At 45.7% G+C, this 24,965-nt stretch overlaps 1 protein-coding gene across 1 annotated transcript; it reads right to left on the bottom strand.

Annotated features, from left to right (window-relative positions):
- Nucleotides 1-2,723: 2,723 nt before the first annotated feature.
- Nucleotides 2,724-16,965, bottom strand: NRN1 (neuritin 1). Its single transcript, XM_050940348.1, has 3 exons — nt 16,737-16,965; nt 12,029-12,173; nt 2,724-8,532 (listed from the first exon to the last, which is right to left on the bottom strand). The coding sequence occupies exons 1-3, from the start codon at nt 16,789-16,791 to the stop codon at nt 8,301-8,303; spliced, it is 432 nt and encodes a 143-aa protein (XP_050796305.1). The 5' UTR covers nt 16,792-16,965; the 3' UTR covers nt 2,724-8,300.
- Between the last annotated feature and the right edge of the window lie 8,000 nt (nt 16,966-24,965).

Consider the following 24,965-nt stretch of genomic DNA (forward strand, 5'->3'; position numbering starts at 1 on the left):
TCTGTCCACCAGCTGTCTGGCTGTTATAGTGATCTGGAGTGGTCCATTTTATCCATTCATGCCATGCAAATGAGTTATTCTATTTTCCAAAACAAAATATTGAGTATGAAATGTCCCAGACATTAGAAATCTGTCCAGTAAGTGATATATCCAGGTGATGATTCAGGCAGCTGGTATTAGTCTAAGTAATTTATCATCAGGGTGACAACATGCTGATGACACATAATATTAATACAACACCAGACCAATTGATTCAGATGCCAATAATGCACTTTTCAATCAAAGTCCTGTGAATTAGAACTTCTGAAACCTAGTACATTCCCAATGCATTCAACAGTTGGAAGACAGGCAGTCTGTCCATTGGACCAGTGAGGGTAGAAAATACAAGTTAACATAGAAATGTTTCACAACTTATCCCCTGCTCAGTGCCTTCGTACTTGTTATTTAGTATCCTGGTGTGGGGACTGTTATGGGTCTGTTTCTAATGCTGCTTGTCTCTAAGCAAGGATGTAAACAGGCTTTAGCTTCATTATCTCTCTCCTTCTCACACAGACACACACATGCTGTCTTGTAATTTTATTGGGTCAGATAACACTGTAAATCATGATGTTACAGGTTTTTTATTCAATCATTTTGAAATATCACAGCCACAAAATCGGGTGTCTTACACATGGTTTACAAGACAGGTCACTGAAGTACTCTATTTTCAGGTGTAGGGCTGTATCCCCACAAGGTGGAATTCATCCATGTACAGAGGTGCAGCACAAGGCCCATGCACCACTGAAGTTCCAGAGCTTAAGTGGGATTTCAGTGGGAGCATCGGTCCTGTGTAGGCCTCTGTACAGGAGGGAATTGCACACATCATGACTGTTGGTTTGTTTCCCTTGGTTGCCTCCTTTTTTTTTCCAGCGCAGATGCACGTCATTCACACTCTGTCATCAGAGGCTTACTTCCTGTTAAGCCAAAGGCACCAGCTGAGCAGGAGAAGGACACCTGACCAAAGATAATACAGCACTGCTTGCTGGAAAACCGCTCCAAGGGTCTGGTGTGACCATCACTCAGGTGGCCACTGACTCCAGCTGAGGTGCTTATGGCACACCCAGTTACCAAACCCTGATGGCGAAACATAACCCACTTCCTCACCTCAAATTGCTCTGGATTCGTATAGTGTAAATAGGCTAGGTTACCCAAGACTAATGACTCCTCATCCCCATCAAAATGTGTTTTCACCCTGCACCTCACTGGGAAGATGATGACAACTTGATGCCTCCTGGTGCTATTACCTCTAGTGTCTCTACACAGGCCTCTCCCCAGCCTCCTGCAAGCTGTGCTTAATTTGTAATGAAAGAGGTGCTGGGGCTCTCAAGCAATTGGGTGCTCGGGCTCAAGCAATTTTTTTACTTTCATAACTGACATGGCATGTCAAGAGATGCTGGAGCTATGAACTGCCAAGCCTAGAGGTGCCAGGGCTCAGCCCTAGCAAGTCCTGGCACAAAATAAGCACTGCCTGCAAATAGGAAGAGCAGCTAAAGCAGGAGAGCTGCAGATAACAAGAGAGAAAAGGAAGTGCCAGAGGCAAAAAGAGGTTGCATATTTGGAAAGCTTGGCTGGACTCATCACTGTTTTACTCCAGCTTTACACCTTTGTAGCTCCATTAAAACTCGAGACCTCATATTAGCATAAGACTGGAGTAACACAGTAGTGAATCAGGCCTTTTAACTTAAAATGTTCAATTTCCTTCAGTGGGGACCTCTAGGCCCCACTGGCATACAAATAATAATATGAATTAATTAACAAATACAGGCCTGATTTTGCCACTCTTACTCAGGCCATGTCTACATCTAAAGTTTTGCAGCGCTGGTTGTTACAGCTGTATTAGTACAGCTGTATAGGGCCAGCGCTGCAGAGTGGCCACACTTACAGCAACCAGCGCTGCAAGTGGTGTTAGATGTGGCCACACTGCAGCGCTGTTGGGCGGCTTCAAGGGGGGTTCCGGGAACGCGAGAGGAAACCGGGAAAGGAGACCCGCTTCGCCGCGGTTTGCTCTCTCGTTCCCGGAGCCACCCAGCAAACCGCAGGGAAGGAGATCTGATTGCTCTGGGCTCCGGGAACGAGAGAGCAAACCGGGAAAGGAGACCCGCTTCGCCGCGGTTTGCTCTCTCGTTCCCGGAGCCACCCAGCAAACCGCAGGGAAGGAGACCTGCTTGCTCGGGGCTCCGGGAACGAGAGAGCAAACCGGGAAAGGAGACCCGCTTCGCCGCGGTTTGCTCTCTCGTTCCCGGAGCCACCCAGCAAACCGCAGGGAAGGAGACCTGCTTGCTCGGGGCTCCGGGAACGAGAGAGCAAACCGGGAAAGGAGACCCGCTTCGCCGCGGTTTGCTCTCTCGTTCCCGGAGCCACCCAGCAAACCGCAGGGAAGGAGACCTGCTTGCTCTGGGCTCCGGGAACGAGAGAGCAAACCGGGAAAGGAGACCAGCTTGATTACCAGAGGCTTCCTCCTTCCACGGAGGTCAAGAAAAGCGCTGGTAAGTGTCTACATTGGATTACCAGCACTGGATCACCAGCGCTGGATCCTCTACACCCGAGACAAAACGGGAGTACGGCCAGCGCTGCAAACAGGGAGTTGCAGCGCTGGTGGTGCCCTGCAGATGTGTACACCTTCAAAGTTGCAGCGCTGTAACTCCCTCACCAGCGCTGCAACTTTCTGATGTAGACAAGCCACTCTTACTCAGGCTGCTTAGTACCTTCCTCTGCTTGAAGCTCCACTGATTTCACTAGGGCTGCTCTCAGAGCACGACAACAGCTTATTGATTTAAACAGGGCTACGTGGGAAGTAAGGTAAGTAAGACGGGGCACAATCCAGGCCTTAATTATTAATAATACTGTGTACATACAAGTTAATGTACCCTACACTCAGACAGCCTTGCATTCAAATGTTGTTGATAATTACCTGGTCTGTTCATTCCCTCTGAAGCACCTGGCATTGGCTACTGTCAGAAGACAGGATTCTGGTCTAGATGGACCTCTGGTCTGACCCAGCATGGCCATTCTTATGTTCTAATTCTGAGGAATGGACATATACTACATTTCCCTATTCGTTCCCCATGTGCTAGCAATGTTTTGCAATGTTGCACATCCGTCTTTCTCTCTGTCTTTGCATCATGCGACAAGGCTTTGTTGCCGACCAGTACAAAATTATGCTCATTTGACTGCACGGCATTTGAAGTGGAGCAGATGGAGAGGTAACCGATGCATTTTTTTTAACTTGGCTCAATCTTCCATCTTTCAAAGGCGATCGAGGCAAATCTGAGTAGGAAGCAATGTGCGGCCTTCACTTCCAGTGCTCAGGTGGCTGGTTAAAAGGCAGAGGTTGGCAAGGATTATTCAGTGAGAGCAGCCTGTTACTAAATATGAGTTTATCCAGAATTCATAAGGAAGGAGACAAGCTTCAGTGAGTCTCAGGGGACAGCAGCCTGCAGGTCTGATGTTGCTCACAGACTGAACTAGGACAAGGATTAGGGCCTGCAGATCTGCTCTGACAATGAAAATAGTGGCTCCAGCTTCTGCTAACTTCATTTACTTTCCAATTTAACAAAGAAGGGCACTTGTTGGGTTATTTCTGTCCCTTTCAGTTTTGAATGAGCATTTGAATACCTTTGTTAAATTTTCCAACTCCTGTTTGCCTAGGGGCTGGAAACTGGTGTGAGGTTTCTGGAGAACTGGACACCTGCAGCTTTGAAAACAATCTGCTTATTGGGGAGTGGGACCAGTGCAGCAGAGAGCATGGCTTGTTTCTTCTTGGTCTCTCCTGTCTTCTCTTTTTATCACTTCTATTCTCATAAACATAAAGCTTTCCCGGGCACAGAAAGATGAGGTTAAACAAACCTGGTTTGCTTAGTCCTTTTCACTAGGTTTGGGTCAGTTATTTTCCTGTGCTATTTGGACACAGCTGAGAAGAAAAACTCTGGAAACACATGTCAGTACAGTAACTTCTGGATTAAAAATCAAAGAGAAAATAGAAGAATAACATCCAGGAAGTTCAAGACCCTTTACACTTTCATAACCTTAAACACTGAGAAGGCTTTAGCCCTGCCACTATAATTTGAGACTATATTGTGCTGTTTAAAGCTCCATAGAGCAGGGTTTTGATCAGCAATCAGTAATTAAAAGAAGCCAGAGATCATTTGTTAACACATTATGTAAAATATTTATATTTTAAAGTGTCAAATAAATTCAGTTCCCACCTCCTAATTTTTAGTTTGTTTTGTAAGAAACTAACAAATATTTGTGGAGCAAAAGACTGGTGCAAAAGCAGGTGCTACTGCAATACAAATAATAAATAGCTACAATAAGAATATTAAGAGATTGAAATCCAGTTCTGCAGTTCCTCCTCTATCTTCAAGACAGTTACAGAGATGGAAGCTTAAGTATTTTTCTCTATAATAAGGCTGCTGCTAGTTCATTTACAAACTCCTTAGCTCCTCATTTACTCACCTTAACTGACAACAGCTATGTCTAGTACAGTAATTCCCAGCTACATCCCTGGAAAATCAGAGGGGAAGTTCCTCATCTTGCACCTGACCTTTTCTTTACTTTTAAATGGAAAACAAATGAAACCGTCTAGGCTGTGAAGTTACAGGCTGATCTTGCTCCCACTGAAATCAGTGTCAAAAACTCCCAGTGGCTTCAGCAGGGGGAAGATCCCATTTTGAAAGAATAGTTACATGGTCATTAAAATCCATTCCTTATTCTGTGCTACTTCGGTGGATGCCTTTGGTGGTTCTTTATTAGCTTATTTTTCAGTCTCCTCTCTCTGATTTGGGTTATTGTTTCTTCTCTCTGTCAGGAGGTTGTGTGGGTGGCATATACATTTATAGAAAAGAAAGCTGGGTAAGTCATTATTTATAACCCGCTTGCTTTGTATAAAAAATAAATATAGGCGATGCAATGTAGATTTATGTATAACATATGCATCCTTGTTCATCTTATTGCCTGGAATTACCCTGTCATTAGACAGTGATTTCTGAAAGCAGGCATTTGTCAATTAAAAAGGCACATCTGCATGCTGGTGCATTTGGAATAACACCGGAATGGGAGATTTCCCATGAGATTTTGCTTCTATTGAACAAATCCTTTCCCTTCTAAAATTCTAAGAAGATTGATATTAAAATCGAAACAATTTGCAATACCCCAGGAGGAAAAAAAATTCAAATAAAATAACCCAGCATCCTAGTCTCTCATTGGCTCACTAATCACTAACTTCAAAAACCATGCTTATTATTTCACCAGCCCTCTGTCTGCTGTTTCGTTGCCATGTAGAACTACTCTGTGTATTTGCTAAATATAGAGAGATGATTTATTATTCATTCATTCTAATTCGAAAATCTCTTGAACGCAGTACTGAGATGGAAACCGGTCCCCCTTACCAAAGAGTTTGAGATTTCCTTGTATAGTTAAGCCACTATTGTTTAAAAAAAAATCTGGAAATATAAAGAAATAAGAAGCCATTTTAATCCAGATTCAATTAGTATTTCTGCAATAGAATGGCACATCTTTGGCGTTTGGTCCTGCAGTCCTTATACAGTCAAAACCTCTCTCTCTCTCTCTTTCTCTCTCTCTGTCTCTCAGTGGAATCCAATCTATTTATTTCAGTGGAAGTTTTATCGAGTAAGAACTACAGGACTGGGGACTTTAAACTAGCATCACATGACCACATCCTGCTTAGGATAGAAAGTCAGTCGGCTTGCTACAGCTAACAGGATTTGACCGCATGTAAAGCCAGCGGGATTTAGCTCCTGACGGAAATGGATTTAACTACTAGCAGTAAAAAAAAGACCCATCCTCCTTAAGGGGCAAAATTTCAGTGGGAGTCTGGCCCGAAGAAGGACCCGATTCTACTGCCACTGCAATCAATGAGAGTTTTGCTGTTCGCTTCAGTGGGAACTCTTGCGGGTGCTAAAGCAGTGCAGGGTTTGCCTGAACTCTCCCATTTCCTTCCCCCCTCTCTTGCAGCTGTTAGTTTGTGCTAAAAAAAATAATAGCAACGTGTGATGTCATGATTATTTTTAATAGCGATCTACATTTTGATCAATTGGGAAAAGCCATTCGCAGAAAGCCCACGGTTCCCTGGCAGTGCCAATGTGGGAAAGAATGGAAGGGAAGGGTGGAAAAATGCCCACGAAATGATTCTGAGCTTTGCATAGACTGGTGATTTCCTCTCTCTCCCCCCCACCCCCCATAATGTATTTTATCATTAAAAATCAACATCGCTTCCAGTGCTAAAGGCGGCTGGCTCCAGTTCCGGGGCCCATTTGTTGCTGGGATTCAATACGTTTGGGAAATGCAGATTGGATTGCAACCCACTGTTTGATTTATGAACTGTTACATTTGCTATTGCTTACCCATTACATTTCAGACTTTACAGACCTTTGGGGAGACAGAGAGAGAATAATGATATATTGGAGAAGGGGGATTATTACACTCCCCTCCCGCACCAGAATAAATAATATGTATGACTAGAATTGCAGAATCAAAATTAAACTCTGACCCCCCTCCTCCCCTTCCCCTCAGCTTCCTCCCTCTCAGCAGGACTCTTATAGGTAGAAAGGATGCGTTTACTCCTTGATGTTTACCTCTCCATAAAGGCATCAAAATCCTATAAATAGACAAGGTTATAGCAGCTTCTGCTGCTAAATCAATAGGGCCCAGTCTCCTGGCTATTTCAGTTGAGCTGTCTTATTAATTATGAAAGGACTCATCTGATCTCAGGCAGCAGCTTTCTGTCCCTCCTTTGCAGCATCTTAATGGTGGTTGCCTTCTCTCCCTTCCATAGCTATAAATGGTCCCCTTTTCAGCAAAATAGGTTTATTGTTTTTAAAGAAATCACTAAATACGTATGTAAAGAATATAGTTGTAAATTGTCTGCCTATAAAGCCTCCTGCAATTGCTGTGCCAGCAAAACCCGCGCATGTGACGAAGGGAAGGATAACCGGATGGATTTTTGACGAACTGCTGCAAATGCAAAAATGCTAGACCTGGGAGCCCGTCCTCCATTGCCCTGGCACCCTGGGTTCCCACGGAAATCTGGCACTCACTCTAGCTGGCTTGGGCTGGTTCCCTCTGTAAGCAGTCACAGCAGATGAGCCCCACGGTTCAGAAAAGGAGTATTGTGTCCTTTTTTAGGGGAGAGTTTTATAGCATGAGTTTTTAAAGGCTATGTTAATTAGTTTAGCAATTCTATATTTCTTTGCACCAAGATGACGATGTTAATTAATTTAGCAGCTCTGCCTTTAGCGGTATTACATTAAAAGCCTGTCCAGTTAAATAGATATATACCATGCATATTTTACAAATAAAACGACACCCTCATTTCAAACAATACTTTTTATTTTATACTTCTTTCTATACTTGTAGCAAATTTTTTTTGCTGAATTGGCTTTATAATAAACTCTTTTTAAATTACATCTTTTCTTTTAAAATCAAGGTTCTTTTTTGTCAAAATCAATATGCTGTATTTTTAGGTTTACATTTAAGCCCCCTTTTTGTGATCTATACTGTTGGATATTCAGGTATTTTACTGTATGTGTAACATCTAAAACAAGAGAGGAGGAGGGAAATTAAAGGCAGTGAACTCGGAAAGATGCTTTGACAACACCAAGTAAAGCTAAACTCTCAGCAATCTTAGCAGCATTCAATCCTTCAGTCATTAGATACAATCTCTTTCCTTCCTTCCTTTTTTTTTAACTGTCCTTCTTTTTTTCCCATCGAGGAAAAAACATTTTTTTTTTGCAGTGGAATGACCAAAAAACAAGCGACTTTGGAGGAAAGATGATAGATTGTGAGTTATTCACCATATGCTTCACACGTGGATATCAATCTTGGATTCATTTCCAGTGCCTTTTTTCTCAACTCATCGTTTTCTTTCATATTATAACAGGAGCCCATCTTTTGTTGTTGTTGTTATTATTATTATTATTTATTAAGATTATTAATATTAGGTGGCCCAAAGCCGTTCCTGAGATTCTTTTGCACAAAGGGCTCGGGTTTGCTATTTTTATTTGAAGAGACACTAAAGCTGAGGTCCGATTTTGGCTGTTTGTTGCTCATTGTTTGGTAACATTTGGCAAATAAAACACAAAATAAAGAGAGAGAACGTTTCCACAATCCTATACGGATGTTTCATCATCACAGATAATCAATCACAACGGTCCCCAAAAAACGGATGGACACTTCCTCTATAAATCCAGTATATGGAGAGTGTGTGTGGGAGTGGGTATGTGTGTTCTACCAGGAAAGACCTCCTAGAAGGAGAACCAGGTCGCTAACGCTGCAGAGAGAGCCAGCAGGAGCAGGGGGAAGGCAGGGAAGAGTAAGGAAGGAGCTGACCCGTTGCTTCCTCCGCATAGTTCAAATAAGCTGCCTTGAAAATCGAGGTTTTTGGATTCCCTTTTCAGTTTTTCCCAAAGATCTGTCGCGCCTTCCTGGCAATCCGTGAGGGCTGTGAGGGTGCAGGAGTGGAAATCATCCCAGTACCTGGGGAAGGAGCAAACACAGGGGACAAGCGCCAGGTCACTAGCTGCACAAGAGAGCCCAACAACATACCAGCCCCACGCCCGATTCCCTCCACCCGCACGCCCCTCTTCCAGCCCGGGTCCTGATTCCGCCCCTCCCAGCAGCTTCAAATGTGTGTAGCGATGACGGGTGCCTTGATGTTTGGGTGCCCAACCCCCCAGTTACGCAAATCAGGCCCCCTTCATGAAGTTTCCCCCTTTGGGCGCTGCAAAATTGAGCCACCTAAAATCAACAGTGGCTTTTTGAAAACCTTGGCCCTTGTTTGCCTTCAGAATTGCAACCTTAGAAGCAGCAGCCCTGCGCACAAGCGGCTCGTTTTGCAGTGAAGCTCTGCTCCTACTCCCAGTTAAAACCAGTGGGTGTGGGGCCGTTGATCTCAATGAGAGCAGGATCAAGCCTTCAGGCAACAGCTGTTTCAGGATTTCCTCCAGAGTGACTGCGATCTCAATTCCCCCCCGTCCCAACCGCCCCCTAAGCAAGCTGCTTGCTTCCGTTCTGAACCGGCAAGGAGGCTATACCCAGCTTATTTTGTATTTACTCGCTAACGTTCTGTTTTAGGCTTTTGCAAGGAGTCAGAAATCGAAATCTCTGCCTTTGCGGCTGGGGTCCAGCGCATAGCTCCATAAATCATAGGCGGGGGCAGGAGGTGCGCCTTTTGCATGCACAGACTAGATGGACATCTTCCGGGGGGGAATAGCCACAAAAAGCAAGGGGCCTATTATTAACCTTCCTTAACTGTCGGACTTTATTAAGGAGCGTGTTTCTTAGCTATAATGATTATGAAGAGATTTATTTATTGCCTAGCATGATTATTGTTGGAGAGTGTTCTTTGTTTTTGATGCTGATGAACTGTATTATTGTGCGGTGAGCTTTGATTTTACTTTTCCAGAGCGATGGAATCGGCCAAAGTTTAAAGATCCTAAAGCAAAGTTACTTCACAGAAAAGCACCGCGTTCGTTGGTGATCCCACCTAGGAAAACCTTCCACCGACTCCAGAGGGCCTTAGATCGACCCCTCGCTGCACAGAAAACCAGCCGCCTCTCTGCAGAATGCCGACTGGGTTTGGAGCAGGCGCCACGTCAGTGATTCTGAAATGACATGGAAAGTATGCCTTGAATTTCAGAATCCTGACCTGATCCAAAGCCCCACTGGAGACAAAGGGGAAGTCTGTCCAGTGATTTAAGAGAGCCCAGGATCCTTCCGTGTTTAGAATAAGAAATGACTCACTCGGAACATTTTCCAATATTCCTAAACTGCTTTCCCATTTTCTCACTCAAACCAAAATCAGATTTCGAGGCTAAATCTAAACTCCAAGCAAGATTGTCTCATTTTAGAGGAGACTGGCAGATCTCTGTGTAGTGGTCTCGGTTATCTAAAATCAGTGTGGCCTCTGTGACTGTTCTCTGGTTTGTTTTTTTCCAGGCAGGCGCTCGGTTTTCGGTTATTTTCTAAAGCAGTCCTGCACTCTAATTTATGAGCACTCTACACTGGTTGTAGACTCCAGTGTTTGCTACATTTGTAATAAATAATGAGATATTGAGATGCCAAGAAAGCTGAGAGTGTGCCTCTCCTGCAGTATTTCTGCTATAATTGCATCTCCCAAAGGAAAATTAAATCTTCCCTGATCTTCTTTCAATGCACATACTGGCACAGAGAAAGGGGGAGAGAAACCTTTACAGAAATCAGGCGCAGGCCGGTGGCACTGGACAAGAAGCTAACTCCTAAACAGGACAAAGCCTTCCCATTAGAACGCTAGGGCCCTTCTTTACGTATTTATTTCTACACGTAGCACAGCAGGTACATTGCAGCTGGCCACTGCAGCCACGTACCGACATTGCAGACGCTGCAGATAGCAGCTTACTGTGGCTCAGAAATATATAGACAGAAAGAGAAGCCACAGGGGTTTCACAACGTTGTCTTTTGGGTTAACATGTCTTGATTTTAAAAATGTTTCCGTTTAATGTACATTGTTTTCTGACTCCTTTTTGATGTTTCAAGAAAGACTTTACATTCCAATGACACCGCATTGGCTTCTAAATATGGCTTTTTTCCCGGATATTTCAGGTTTGTGCAGGAAAACAGCAATTAGGGAAATCCTATAAATGGATTTCTTTTTTTATTAAATTAAAATGCAAACGGTGCGTTACTATCGTCAAACGAAGAGCCCTTTAATTGACATTAGCATTTTAGCTCTTATCCTCCTAGTCTCACCAACAACTTTCAGATGTCCCCAGTAAAGAGTCAGCAATGGGAGACAACACTTTTTTAATGTGGGCAAAATAAATTAAGATTCACATTTCCTTATGCAATGGACCCCTACCCAGGCGCTAGTCTGGAGTCTAAGCAAAACTCTGCAAGGACTTCAATGGAAACTTGTGCTTAAGCACTCCCTGCCCGGTCTGGCCTAGTGTTCCTTCCCCAAGGACTGAAAGTTTGGCAGCGAAACCATCCCCCGTGTCAGCCTGCAGAGATCATTTCAGTGCCAGTCCCTCTTCAGACATCAGTATTTATTCTGCAAGACCAAATCATTATCCACAGCTTATTAAGCAATTATGTGATTAACTCTAAAAATAAAACTAACTAGATCTGAATGATGGTGGAGAAATCACTCTCTCTAATACGGCAGCAAGGTGCCATTTATTATTGTTATTTCTCTGTATATTCGATTGCGTTGTTGTCATCTTAATTTATTTTGTTTAATTCCGGGGCCAGATTCTGATCTCTTTACTCGTGTTGCTTAGCAGCTGACTTAAAAAACAGTCTCACATTTCTAGAATAAGGACATCAGAACGCGACCCGCAAGAAATAAAGCATCGGGGAGCCAACAAAGAATAAATGTGGCCCTAGAATTTCGCTGCTTAGGTGGTTTGCAGAAACGATCATGTTTTAGGCAATTCGTTAGCAACAAAAGCGACCTTTAAGAAGAGCCAGTACCAGCCAAACGTTGCCAACCCGGTGCTGGATTTCCGACCTCCATTTTTATCGGCACCGGCACCACCCATGTCAATGACTATTTGCATTGACAACTAAAGCTGGATGTCACACTTGGGGCCTTGAACAGATCAACTGGGAAGGGACCATCGGCGTTACAAAAAAATGCAGAGGGCAAGAAAAAGGAAAGAGAAGCCAAAAGAGTCAGCGGGGAAACTAACGGAATGGCCCGGTTAGAGCGCAGGTTAAATCTTTCCTCGGAGTACAGTTTTGCTCTGATTGGCGCTTCAGACTGCAGGGAAAAAAGGACGGAGGTCAGGGCAACTCAGGGCAGGGACAACTGAAAATAAGGCAGCGCCTTGCAGCGCCATAAAACCCCTTTCTTTTTACGCAGAGAGGCACACGCACAGCAGCCATCGGAGCGGGATTTCCAGGCCGGCCAGTGAAATTTTCTTTTCAAATAACCACCCCGAATGTAACCCTGGCGATCCGGGACGAGGAATAACAACGAAAGAGGAAGACCTACGAGCAGATCGTTTGGAGATTTCTCTTGTCGTCCAGGTCCTGCGGGTAGTTGGCCATGTTATCGCCCAGCCTGAGCAAACAGTCCGAGAAGCCCCTAAAGACCGCATCGCACTTCCCCGCTGCTCTCACCGCCTGCACCAGGTACGCTGGGGAACAGATCAGCACCACATCAGCCCGGACAGATCCCAACACAGTAACACTGTACAGCACCCAACCCCCACATGTCTGTGAGCTACATTCAACCCCTCCCCAGCCTCCCCTTCCCCCCACCCACCATACACGAGGGATCAAAGTCGTGATCGTGACAGGAAGATCTGCCATTCTTGTGCACCCACCAGGTTGCAAACCGCCTTGCTTCTTTCTCAGCGCACAAAGCCAGCTTTCCTGTTCGGGCACTTTCACCAGCAGACGGGATTAATTTTGAATGAGGGCAAGTGTGCTGAGAACAACAGGGTTAGAGTCAAAGGCATTCAGGGAGTGGGTTTGTGCCTTTGATTTGTGGGTGCGCGCGTCATTTCTTATTCCATCTCTCGCGCTCCCGTTGGATATTTGAATCTAGTTTACAGTAGCGTGGCCCACTACAGTCCGGATTACCGTTAGGTTGTTTATTAAACGCAATTTTCAATTTAATTCTTTCCTTTCCCGGGAAGCGTTTTATTGTTATAACATTCTGCTTCCGAACGTTTATACACACACGGACGCTCTTGTTAAGGGCACTTCATTATTTCAGTGTCAACTGGGTAAATAGCTGCGGAAAATGAAACCTCTCTGAGAGGAAAACATTCACAAAACACGCAAAGGGCTACGGCTCACGTATATTTCTCCCTCCGATGGTGCAACAGCGTGGGGTGGAAACGAAAAGTGTGTGGGTTGCAGTCGCTAGTAAGATAAATGAATTCTTCCACAGTTAAAGTTTTTTCCTGGTTATATGTCCCATGTTGCACCTTTCGGATTTTGCTATTCACTGGCACACACTGAGACGCTCCCACTGTTTGAAAAAAAAATGAAAATGCCCTCCTGTGTAATCCACCGATGGAGTGAGTGCTAGAGTCACAGACTAGGGGGATGTGTGTGTGTGTGAAATTACTTCTCACCCATGTCGTAGTTTTGCAGCTAGATTGGTGCCAGAGAGACGCCTGTGGTTTATATGTCAGACTGTGTGTCTCTGGACATGTCCATAGCCAAATGGATCGACGTGGAGACACAAGAGCATAATTTACCTCACTTCACCTCAGCTCCTCTATGTACCACTCTGCCTAGAGGGCTAGAAGTTTCTGAAAACTGTCTAGCTACAGCTGAGTCCATCAACCAGGCGCTCTGTCTCTAGCCACACACAAAACTGACCCTGCTGGGAAGAAGGTGCTCCCTCTCGATCTCTTCCCCTTGCAGTGAAATCCACACAGTGCTGAGGGATAGAGTGGATTTTCATGCAAGGGGAAGCCAGTCTGTCTTGCTGGGAAGATTTTTTGAAAACATCTTTAACACGATGTTAGCTCTAAAATCCCTCCCAGACACTAGCCTCTGTCTCCTGGTGCAGTGGTGCTGAGGGAAGTAGGGGTGTCACTGTGGTTTGGTCTCTCTCTCTCTCTCTCGCTTTCTGCTTGCTTGCATGGTCAGGACTGACTCAATTGATTTGTCTGTTTGAAAAAACACCGCCACCAGATACAATTTCTGGCTGACTGGCTGGGATTCGCTAGCATACGGGCTATTTATCCCTATCAATCCCGCTGCAAATGAAAGGGAATTAGAGGCTTGTTGGTTTAATTGATCACTGGCTTGATCCTGAAGAACAGAGCTCAGAGCTCTCAGCTGCTCCCCTCCCCATGCAGTGCATCTTAGCGACCTACAGTAATCGGGTTAAGGGAGTTGCCATTTTCACATGCTGCTTTCAGAAGCCTGCCCCAAATGCTGGGGGCACACACTGGGTTGGGAGCCTGGGATTGCAACCTTAAGAAACTCTATCCTAGAGATTCTCGTGGGGAGCGTGGCTGCTTATTTTTAAGGCGCTCAAATTACCAAGTAAACGGCTGGCTCCAAACGCTTCGTTTCAACTCAGAAACCCCGTCAACCCTCCCCGTTTGATTCATCATTAACCTGATTTAGTAACCACACCCCTCACCACCGCCGCCCACCCGCACGTCAAAACACGCGGGGAGGGGCGGGGGGTGGAGACATTGGCTACGGTACAAAACATGCAAACAAATAGTAGAGCCGAGAACATCCCGAGAGAGAGAGAGAAAGTCCTATAAAAGCCATTGCGATTAATGCTCAGGCAAGCGAACGAGGAGGGCGAAAACGCCACTTCCCAGCGGAAAAATGCTACAAGTCACTCTTAAAAATACAGGCTCCCAAATGATCTGCCCCATGAATCGACTCCTCCCGGGCGCCAGGATGCGATGGCAACAATAATCATTCGTAAGTGCCCCATTGTCCTGCCTCCGGGCTGGGCAGGAGAGGCCTGCTCGCAGCACACGCGGGCGCGTGAGCGAAATGACGTACAACTAATTGCAGTGTTAGCATGCTGGCACTGTCCGCGGCTTGGGGGGCAACTGTGCTTTAAGAAGCGAGGCAGGGTTTCTCCCGAGTTACACAACAATGGGATTGCTCTTTAACTAGGTCGTTTGAAAGAGAAAGGGGAAAGTGTAGCCCGTCTGCAACGCATAAGGGCGAAAGGATCCATCCATTATTGATCCTTTTTTTGGCATTCCTTAATTTTGCTGCTTATTCTCCATATTTAACACGCTCTTTAGCTCCGTCTACTCCCCGCATCATCTGTCTTTCTGTCTCACCTTCCTTCCAAGCTCCTGCAACCCCCGCTTCCCTCCCTCAGCCACCTTTCTTGTCAAAATGTCAGTGGGTTCGGGGAGCTTCCAGCCATTCATGAGGACCAAGGCATTGGTGCAAAGATGGACACACATTTGTGGGGCACCAAACTAATGCGACAAACTTCCGTTTCATACGAACCCTTCAGTAATTCACCAGAAGAGGTAAATACACGTCTACACTGGATGTGGCATTTATTCTCTTTACAAAACAGAGGTGGCACCTCATTTCAAAACAGTAATAAATTCTTCGGAGTAAAATAAAACCAAACTGCTCTCCGAAGAGACTATAAGATCCGAAAATTCATCCCTTTCCTCACTACCCCCAAAATATCTACACTTTAGTAATATTTGAGGTCTGCAGCACTGGTTTTAGCTGAACTTTCGAAAATCCTGCACGCTTTCGAACGATCTAGTGCACATAAAGTGCCAAAAACATGTAAAATTCACGGCGAATAAATGCCTCTCTTGGTAAAATTTCCTATCTTCACATCTTCCTCCAATCTCCAAATAAATAAATAAATAAATAAATACATTAAAAAAAAGAGATGTCGTTTTTAAAAGGCCATGTGTCCTGAAAAAATGGTTTTGCAAAGCGTTCAGCATCCTTTGAAATTATTCTGATTGTTTGAAATAATGAAATGAATTTTGAGGTTTGCAAATTCTAGCCACATTTTCCCGAGTTCAGTGTTTCGTCTCAAGGGTTTCCTCCCCCCCCATCGATGCGAAATTTATTTTCATCGCGTTTTGCCTTTTCTCCACGGTCCCCCCGCCCCAATGCTGCAGAGATCGGCTAGCGAGGAAAGCGACAGAGCAAAATGATTTTTAAGCAGCAAATCTGAGCATTTTTATTATGACAGAATTCCTTTGCAGAAAATCTTTTCAAGGGTTTCTCTTGTAATCTGTCAATGTATCGATAAAAGATATCTTTTAATTATTTTCTAATCCAAGATCATTTTTTGATAATGCTAGGGAATTTCTTTTGGGTTTTTTTTGGTTATTAGTTCCTTATGCAGAATGAAAGGAGTTGCTTTAACTTTAAAGCTGTTTTAATATTTGTAACTGTGAAAATATTTTAGTCGGAAACATTGAACAAAATTTATCTAAACAACAAACCTAGCAACAACAAAATCCCAAACAACAGCAAGAAGAAATACACACGTTTGTGTATATATATATATATATATATATACACACTCACACACACAAACCAGGGTGGAGGAAAACCTGTGCTATTTTAAGTAACTCCCAAAGAATAGGCATTTTGCACCTGTGCTTTAGTGTATACACAAAATTAATGCTCAGGCAATAAGATTTAGATTTTGTTTTTGTTTACTTTCACCGCAGCTGGGAGAGCCCTAACATCCCAAAAGACAGCATTGCGACCCCTTTGCATGTCCCTGGTTGCCTGCAAATAAACTTTCCAGTTAGACCTCTCTCTAGCCATTTTGTTCCATTTCTCATCTCTCTCTGCCCCTCTAGGGAAGAAATAAACGTCCTAGCATTGGAACCACTGAATTGTCGGTGGCATATATCTGGAAACAAATATGCATGTAATCGTTCCCGGGGAGGAGGGAAGGAAAAGGAAAGCAACCTAACCATTAACGAGCATTTCGTCCGTCTGGTTTGCAATAAGAAAGAGCAAAGGTGCTTCAAGAGGAATAAGAATTCGTTCCCTTTCCCGAGGAAAAGCTGTTCTTTCAGCACCTGGCATCCTGAATAAACACGAAAGTGCCATTAAAAAGAGCGGGCAAGGAGAGTGCACAGCCTGGTCCCTTCGCCACGAATCATGCCAATCATTTCAGGTTATTTAGACATCCCGTTTCTGCATGCATCAAATGGGGTTTGGTGCAGACAACCTGAGACACAATTTGGCGGTCCACTTACCTATCTGTACAGCAAGGATCAGAGAAATATATCTGCCGTTCAACTTAAGTCCCATCCTACATTTAGTAAAACCATTTGCGACTGCAGATCTTTAAATAGTTACTCTGGAAAACGTGGGGGAAAGCTGAAAAACAGGCATTGCCAACAAGTTCCCAGCAGCGGAGACTTTGCGGACGAGGGGGAGATGGAGAAAGAGGGAGAAGGGAGAGCTGGGAATGGTTCACTCCATTAGCAGGGGGCGGAGGAAGTACAGCCTCACGCCCACCACCAGCCCTGACGTGGGGGAATGACACTGACAGATTCTTTTTTTTTATGTGCACCTTGGAAGGAGAAACGCCATTTATAGGCATCCCAGGCTGGATTTAGCCCGCTCTCTGCCATTAATCGCTACGAAATCTCCTCCCCCAGGTGAAATTCCCCCGGGCTGCTGGCTGCTGGTGTGACCCCGCAGGACTTTAGGGGAGCCCTGGATTCTCCACGCGCCTGCAGCAGCGCCGATAACAAACCAAAGCCCCCCAGAAGGAGCCGGCCCGCGAGGAACTCAACTCCTGCCATCTTTAGCAACACGTCCCCATGGCCAAACCCTGCAGCAAGCGCCTGACAAGCAGGGCAGCTGCTGTTAAGCCTGGCGTGTGCGTGTCTCTCCCCCGCGCTCTCCCCCACTAAACAGCTGCGTCCAGCCTCCTGCCTCACACTCTGTGTGTATGGCACGCACCGACCTCTAGCTGTGATCCTCGCGGGCTTGTCCTCACGCTGCAGGGCTGGCCGGCTCCTCAAGCGCAACAGGCGACAGCGTGGGGGCCAAAGCTGGGCCTTGAACAGGCTGCCAGCAGGCTGGCCTGGCTCTTTTGTGCTGAGCCTAAGCTAAGTCAGAACAAATAGCCCTGGTATAGAAACAGCCCCAAATCACTTGCAGTGCTCTGCCGAGGGCATTGCTTTTACTCAGGGCATTGCTGAGGAGTGGGCTGCAAAATTACCGCGCTCTCCTCCCCACCCCTGTCTTTTTATTTTGGAATAATCTCTCCACATGATTTTAACGCGCTCTCCAGCCCTCTGGGTTTTGTTTTTTTTTTTAACGTATTATGAAATACCTGCCCCTTGTGCTTCCTGAATCGATGCCGCTGCATTGCTGCTTTGTTACATAATGGACGGGGCTGGAACTGGCAAATAGATTGGGACAGGAGAAGTAGTTAGACCCCAACATTAAATCTGATCTCTGTCCAGGACAGTTGGGGCTTTCTGGGGACGGCAGGCTGCTGGCACAAAGCGTCCAATATTATTTTAGCTGGGAGGGGCATGCGTGTGTTTTCTCTTTTTATCCAAGAGATGCAAAAATAATACTTTCTAAGGCATGCAGATCCAATGAGGGAGGTGTTTGCAAACAGCGAACCTGTCTATCCATCGATCCCTCTCTCCTGCAAAGCAACAGGAGCGGCTAGGGAGAGATCTAGCCATCGATTTGTTACCAAGTGAGAATATTGAAGGGGCCCGAAAGGCTGTGGGGAGGTTTGCAGGGCTCCAGGAGACAGAAGGGAGGGGGAAAAAGTAGGAGTATATTCTGCTGTGGAAGAGTTTCTCTCCCTCCCTGCGTGGGTGGGGATAGCACTGAAGAAACCCCGCTCCTCGCCTCCCCCCTCGCTGCAGCAGCGGGGGTGGGAGCCTGGCTTTTGCTGGGTCTGTCCGGGTTGGCCCCTGCAGTGAGGAGTGGGCGGAGGATTCAGGAGTCTCCCCCATCCCTCCCCTATCACGTCACCTGGATGAGGATGGGAGGGGCTGCTGAGCTGGTTAACCTCTGCCAGGCTGCCTGCCTTGAATCCTGAGGGAGACCAGGGCCTGCCTGCCGGATCTGCCTTTTTCTTTCCTACTGTGTGTATTAGGACGGTGGCTGGGGCCTGAGGCAAATCAAAGCTAGGGGCTGCACAAACAGAAGTGGATGCTGCGGGTCCTGTTCTGACCAGCTCCTTATTCCATCCTTCTGGGGGCTGGGGCTTTCCTGTCAGGCAGAGGGATGCCCCCACCAGACAATAAGGGAGCTGTCCAGGCAAACCAGTGCCCTTGCAGTGCCACACTTTTCTCCCCATCCCCACCCTCTCCTGGGGCCCTGTAGGCAGTGCTGCCCTCACCACCCCAGGTGTGAGGCTCAAGGCGTGAGGCCAAGGGAGAGGGCACATTTGTTGCGAATCTGTCAGCACCCCTGCCTAGGCAAGGGTTTGAGCTCCGGCTCAGCTCAGTAGAGCGTGTATATTGCTCTCTTGGCTAACATACTGAGGACTGAACCCAGGAGCTGAAAACACCAAGCTCCACAGCTTGACCTAAAAAACCCCTCTGTGGACTAGGCCCAAAATGGGGTGTGTGTAACACACACTTGATCCTGGGGGATTACACAGGTATCTTCCCCTAAGGGAGAGGGGGACCTGCTGCCAGCGCTGGGGTAGGCTACATAGGTACCTGCCTAGGGCATTTAATTGTTAGGTGATGCTCCCACCTGGCCACCTTCCTACCAGCTGGGGCAGCTTCTCTAGGTGGAGTGTTTTCCTTTTAAATCTGGCCCACTTACCCTCAGGTAGCAGTAGCCCTAGGGTGCCAAAAGAGCTAGTGCTGGCTCTGGCTAATGCAAACTGAAAGCCTGTGAATGCTGAGGGAGAAAACACAAGCAGCTCATGGAAATGTTCTGCTGCATTGCACCTTGTGTAGCCACACTGAACACAGCGACGCTAAGGGTTTCACTTGCTTGTAGTTACCAGCTCCCACCTAGCTTCTCCTCACCACAAAGTAGCCACTCAGGTGCTACATCACAAAATTACCAACCCCATGTCATGTCTTCTTACCACCCCTTCCCTCAGGGTTTCTCTGCTTGATGTCCCCTTCTGGGTCCCTAGTTTTGGCCCTTTGACCCCCACACTGTTCCCCTTATTGCCTTTGTTGTCCCCCAAAATTGGTTCGGTTCTGGGTTCAGTAGCTCCTCCCTAGGCTGGAGGAGGGGCTTTTAGCAGTGGGCGAGCTTGTGCCCACCCACATCCTGGCATTCAAAAGGACCCCTCCACTCAGCTCCTCTTCCCACAGATTAGCCACTCCTTCACCACCATAATTACTACCCCTCAGTCAGATCCACCCACCACAAAATTACTCCCCCCAAATCAGCTCCTCCCACCCGTTTCAGCAGCCAGTTGCAGGCTGGCTGATATAGGCAATGTGAGGGCTGCTGTTGATTTTGAATCCCCCTGCTCCTAATGAGTAAATATAATTAAGTAGTTTTACTCTAGCAGCAGTGAGTGCTGCATAGTGCAGTTCCTTTTACCAGCAATTCCCGAGAAGCATCATTTTAGAAAGAAGAGCCCTTCACTTCCCCATGGCCTTAATGGAAGAGGACTGAGGGCTTGTCTACATCAGAAAGTTGCAGCGCTGGTGAGGGAGTTACAGCGCTGCAACTTAGGAGGTGTACACATCTGCAGGGCACCACCAGCGCTGCAACTCCCTGTTTGCAGCGCTGGCCGTACTCCCGTTTTGTCTCGGGTGTAGAGGATCCAGCGCTGGTGATCCAGCGCTGGTAATCAAGTATAGACACTTACCAGCGCTTTTCTTGACCTCCGTGGAATAAGCAGGTATCCCAGCATACCTGAGGAAGCCTTTGGTAATCAAGCTGGTCTCCTTCCCCGTCCTGCTCTCGCGTTCCCCGAACCCCGAGCAAGCAGGTCTCCTTCCCTGAGGTTTGCTGGGTGGTTCCGGGAACGCGAGAGCAAACCGCGGCGAAGCTGGTCTCCTTTCCCGGTTTGCTCTCGCGTTCCCCGAACCCCCGAGCAAGCAGGTCTCCTTCCCTGCGGTTTGCAGGGTGGTTCGGGGAACGCGAGAGCAAACCGCGGCGAAGCTGGTCTCCTTTCCCGGTTTGCTCTCACGTTCCCCGAACCCCCGAGCAAGCAGGTCTCCTTCCCTGCGGTTTGCAGGGTGGTTCGGGGAACGCGAGAGCAAACCGCGGCGAAGCTGGTCTCCTTCCCCGGTTTGCTCTCTCGTTCCCCGAACCCCCGAGCAAGCAGGTCTCCTTCCCTGCGGTTTGCAGGGTGGTTCGGGGAACGCGAGAGCAAACCGGGAAAGGAGACCAGCTTCGCTGCGGTTTGCTCTCGCGTTCCCCGAACAAGCAGGTCTCCTTCCCTGCGGTTTGCAGGGTGGTTCGGGGAACGCGAGAGCAAACCGCGGCGAAGCTGGTCTCCTTTCCCGGTTTGCTCTCGCGTTCCCCGAACCCCCCTTGAAGCCGCCCAACAGCGCTGCAGTGTGGCCACATCTAACACCACTTGCAGCGCTGGTTGCTGTAAGTGTGGCCACTCTGCAGCGCTGGCCCTATACAGCTGTACTAATACAGCTGTAACAACCAGCGCTGCAAAATTTTAGATGTAGACATGGCCTAAGCAATATGCTTATAAGTAGGTAAGAAGGTGGGAGGCATGACAGTCTACAAGGGTTTGAAGGTCACCAAGAAGGGAGAGAGATTATTTAGGGTTAAGTGAGTCAGTACAACTAGGAGCAATTATGTGAAATCAAGAGCAAGATACAAAAACTCTTGATGGTGAGATCTGTTAATACAATAATACTAACATGTAATTAACCCATTGCATTTATACAACACCTTTTTATCCATAGACCTCAAACTGATTAACAGAGGTAGATAAGCAGCATTACCCCTACTTTCCAGATAGGGACACTGTAGGGTAAAGTGTCTTTTGTCAGGTCCCAAAGTGATTTCATGGCAGAATTAAGGATAGAATCAGGTCTCTAGACTGCTGGGGAAAGCTGAAGTCCCTACATCACAGGTATACTCTCAAGATTTTACATAGTCTCTCAAGGGAAGTGGTAGAAACTCCCTCCAGTAGTGATATTTGAATCTAAACTGGATTTAAGGCAAAAAAGCTAATTCAGTATCTAACATTCAAATGTTGTGGTAATGGCTGTTCTAGAAATACTGTCAATAGACAGAGGGTAGAATTCTGCCATTGTTCCTGCAAAGATCAGTCAGGTAGGTCTTTTGTATATTTGATTTAGTGCAATAGCAGCAAATAAAAGGGGATGGATGGATGGGCTGTAGGCTCATGGTGCTTGAATGGAAACCGTTGTACATGATGGTCAGCCTGCAGCTGGGCTGCTTGTATTTTGGTCAGTGTGTAAAAGCACCCTTGGAAAAGCACCAGGATTGAAGGGAAGTGACAAGTTCAAGAGTACAAGGACTGAGAGAGCTGCAGCAGGAGGAATTTTCATTTTCACTCCCATGCCATACTGACAAAGGTTTGTGGTTGTTGGGTTGGTTTTTTTTTTACCATACTTGTATCTCCTACTTTTTCCTAAGGGTAAACAAGGTCTGGATGCAGGTTAGGGCTTAGCTAGTATGAAGTGTCTTGTCTTGAACTTACTTTTGACCATAGCACATGTAAAACTTGCTTTGAAAATGACTATATGACAATTTTCAAAATGCAAATCAAACAGATTGTAGAGTTCTGATTTGTTTAAAATTTCAGATACATGTTTAACAGTTCAGAGCTATCTGCACCTCTGTCAAAAATCTCTTGAGAGCAGGCTTTTCTGTGAGATATCTGACATTTCTGTTTCTGGAACACAAGAGCAGCGGTTTTCGTGGTGTTCCAGCTAGAAATTATCCTAAACCAAACCACCTCTGGATAGCCTTGAATTTTGGGGAAGTTCAGTTGTATCTGAATATTCTGTTTGCACTTTATCATTATAATGGACCAAACTGCAGCTTCAGACCCTTCCAAATATAGATTCAGATCTGAACTTCATGGCTCAGGCCATTTCTAATTCCAGTGCTTCCAGTTCGGGTTGGAACCTGGAAGTGTGAGGCCATGTGAACATTTAAAAAAAAAAAAGCACAATCGAACAGTGTTTGAAGATTTCTGAATTTCAGATTCTAAAAATGGTCAAAGATCGAAGCAAGGGTATTCTGATTGTATCCAGTCCAGATCATTCATCTGGCATTAGGGGTAGCAAGCAGGGCAATTGCCCAGGGCCCTGCAAAACTAAGTTTTCTGGGCTTCAGTTTCAGCCCCAGGCGGCAGGGCTCAGACTTCAGCTTTTTGCCCTGGGTCCCAGTGAGTCTAATGCTGCTCTCTGGTTTATTGTGATGGACCCCCTCAAACCTGCTTGTGGCCCCCCAGGGGGCTCTGGACCCCTGGCTGTGACTGAACCACTATCTTAGGACATTTTCATTATCAACAACTCTTTCCAGTGTTTCTCAGGGTAAAGATCTTTTCAGCATTTCTTTCTACCCATTGCAATGACAAAATCTGGCCCTAGAAGAAGACTAGAACAAACATGAATAGGTGCCACGATTCTGACACCTTATACAAATTGCTCTGTGAGTGGGATCAATGCTCGTGGCGGGGGAAGAAACTGTACCCTGTAAAGTGGTTTAGTAGTACACCTCTACCCTGATATAATGTGAGCCGATATAACACGAATTTGGATATAACACAGTAAAGCAATGCTCCGGGGGGTGGGCACTCCAGTGGATCAAAGCAAGTTCAATATAATGCAGTTTCACGTATAACGCGATAAGATTTTTTGGCTCCTGAGGACAGCGTTATATCGAGGGAGAGGTGTAGCTGCAGACCCTCTGCGTGCTGTGGAGGTCAAGGAGGAATTCTGCTTTCTATTGTACCTTGTGTAGCCTTGTTTCTGACATGTGCCATAGAGGTATGATCTAGCCCTTAGACTGGAAGCTCCTCAGGTCAGGAATCCATCTTTATCTCTGTTACAAAAAGCTACGCTGGTTGACAACTCTAACTGAATGAAATACTATTACTAATTGCATTCTGTACTGGATTACACAGTCTAGAAAGGACATATCTGTTGACAGCAAGCCATAGATAGTGAGGCTCATAACCTCCAGCTAGTTCTGTTGTTAGAGGAAGATGACCAGAGACAGAAAATACAAACCAATATTGATGCCCAGTTGAAATTACCCCAATCGATTGTGAGATAAGACTTTATTTAAGTAGAAAATGAGCACGAACACACTGAAAATGTGACAGGTGGGGTTTAAGGAACACTTTCTAGATTGGGGGTGCAGTGGAATTGTCTGGTCACATATTTTAGGATTTATGTTACTGTCCAAACTTCAGAAAGTTAATTGAAAGTCCTGGTTAACCACAGATCTAGTTTTACCCTTGGATGTATATGACTTGTATTGAACAGGAGTCAGGCAGGCATGTGCATCTGAGGGAAGAATTTGACCCTAATCTGCATTAAAGTTGTGTCACATTATAAAATTGCTGTGTGTGTGTATAAACTGTAAACCATACAAATGTGAATAATTGTTAGCCAAATTAATTCTTCTGAATGTAAACTGTTGTGATGATTCAAAATGCAAAGCTGGGGAAGGCAGTGGGGAACTGAGGACCAAGAGTAGAATATAGAGTATTGGGATAGTGTTACAGAATGTTTTTAAAATATAAGGATATTGGATAAAGTCTTTTGCAAAATAGTTGATCTAATGATTTAATTGAAGTTTACCAAGTGAGTGAAATATTGAAATCTTTTTTCTCTATGCCTGGGATGATCAAAGTGATAAAGAACTGAAGGACAAGATCCTGAAAGGTATTTAGGCTTCTTATTTCCATTGAAATAAACTAGTTCAATGAGAGTTAGGCACCTAAATATCTTTGAGGAGCTGTGCCTGAGCACCTAACTCCATTAGGCTCCTTGGGAAAGCTCAGCCTACATGTATGTTTGTCCTTTTTTAAATGTCTTTTGAAAAGAAATGTTGACTTACAAAATCTCACTTGACCACCATAAAATTTTTGCCAGCCATGATTGTAAGGAAAACAATGTCTCTCTTAAAAATATGATCATTCACAGCCAATCAGCAATCCTCACTGATACATGTGGAAAACAGAAAATTCCAAGCAGGGATTGTTAATTTTGTTATCTGTAGGATGTTGCTTCTCACCAGCTCAGCCACTTCGTAATAAGCTGTTGTAATGAGAGTATTGATGAGCCCAACTGAGCTCAGAAATGAAATGTGAGCCCACAGTGTTCCATCCAGATGGATTACACACCCACTTCCATTATGTTTGGCACAGAAGATATTGTTTCAGGTGCTCATGGACATTGCTAGGAGTGGACTGATTTCAGAAAACCTGTCCCATTGGAAAACTGTGTCTCTGTCACCCTAGATGGGTGTTTTCTTTCAAGGTGCACATACCATGGATAAGAATATAAAGGATCTAT

This window comes from Gopherus flavomarginatus, chromosome 2, assembly GCF_025201925.1.
Source record: "Gopherus flavomarginatus isolate rGopFla2 chromosome 2, rGopFla2.mat.asm, whole genome shotgun sequence".
In the NCBI taxonomy this organism is placed as follows: Eukaryota; Metazoa; Chordata; order Testudines; family Testudinidae; genus Gopherus; species Gopherus flavomarginatus.

Excerpts from the sequence above, each read along its gene's own strand:
- NRN1 (XM_050940348.1), bottom strand. The coding sequence starts at position 16,791 with ATGGGACTTAAGTTGAACGGCAGATATATTTCTCTGATCCTTGCTGTA. Across the intron at positions 12,174-16,736 it reads GATCCTTGCTGTACAGATAG|CGTACCTGGTGCAGGCGGTG; the intron begins GTAAGTGGACCG and ends TCTGTTCCCCAG. Across the intron at positions 8,533-12,028 it reads AATCTCCAAACGATCTGCTC|GTACTGGGATGATTTCCACT; the intron begins GTAGGTCTTCCT and ends CTCCTTCCCCAG.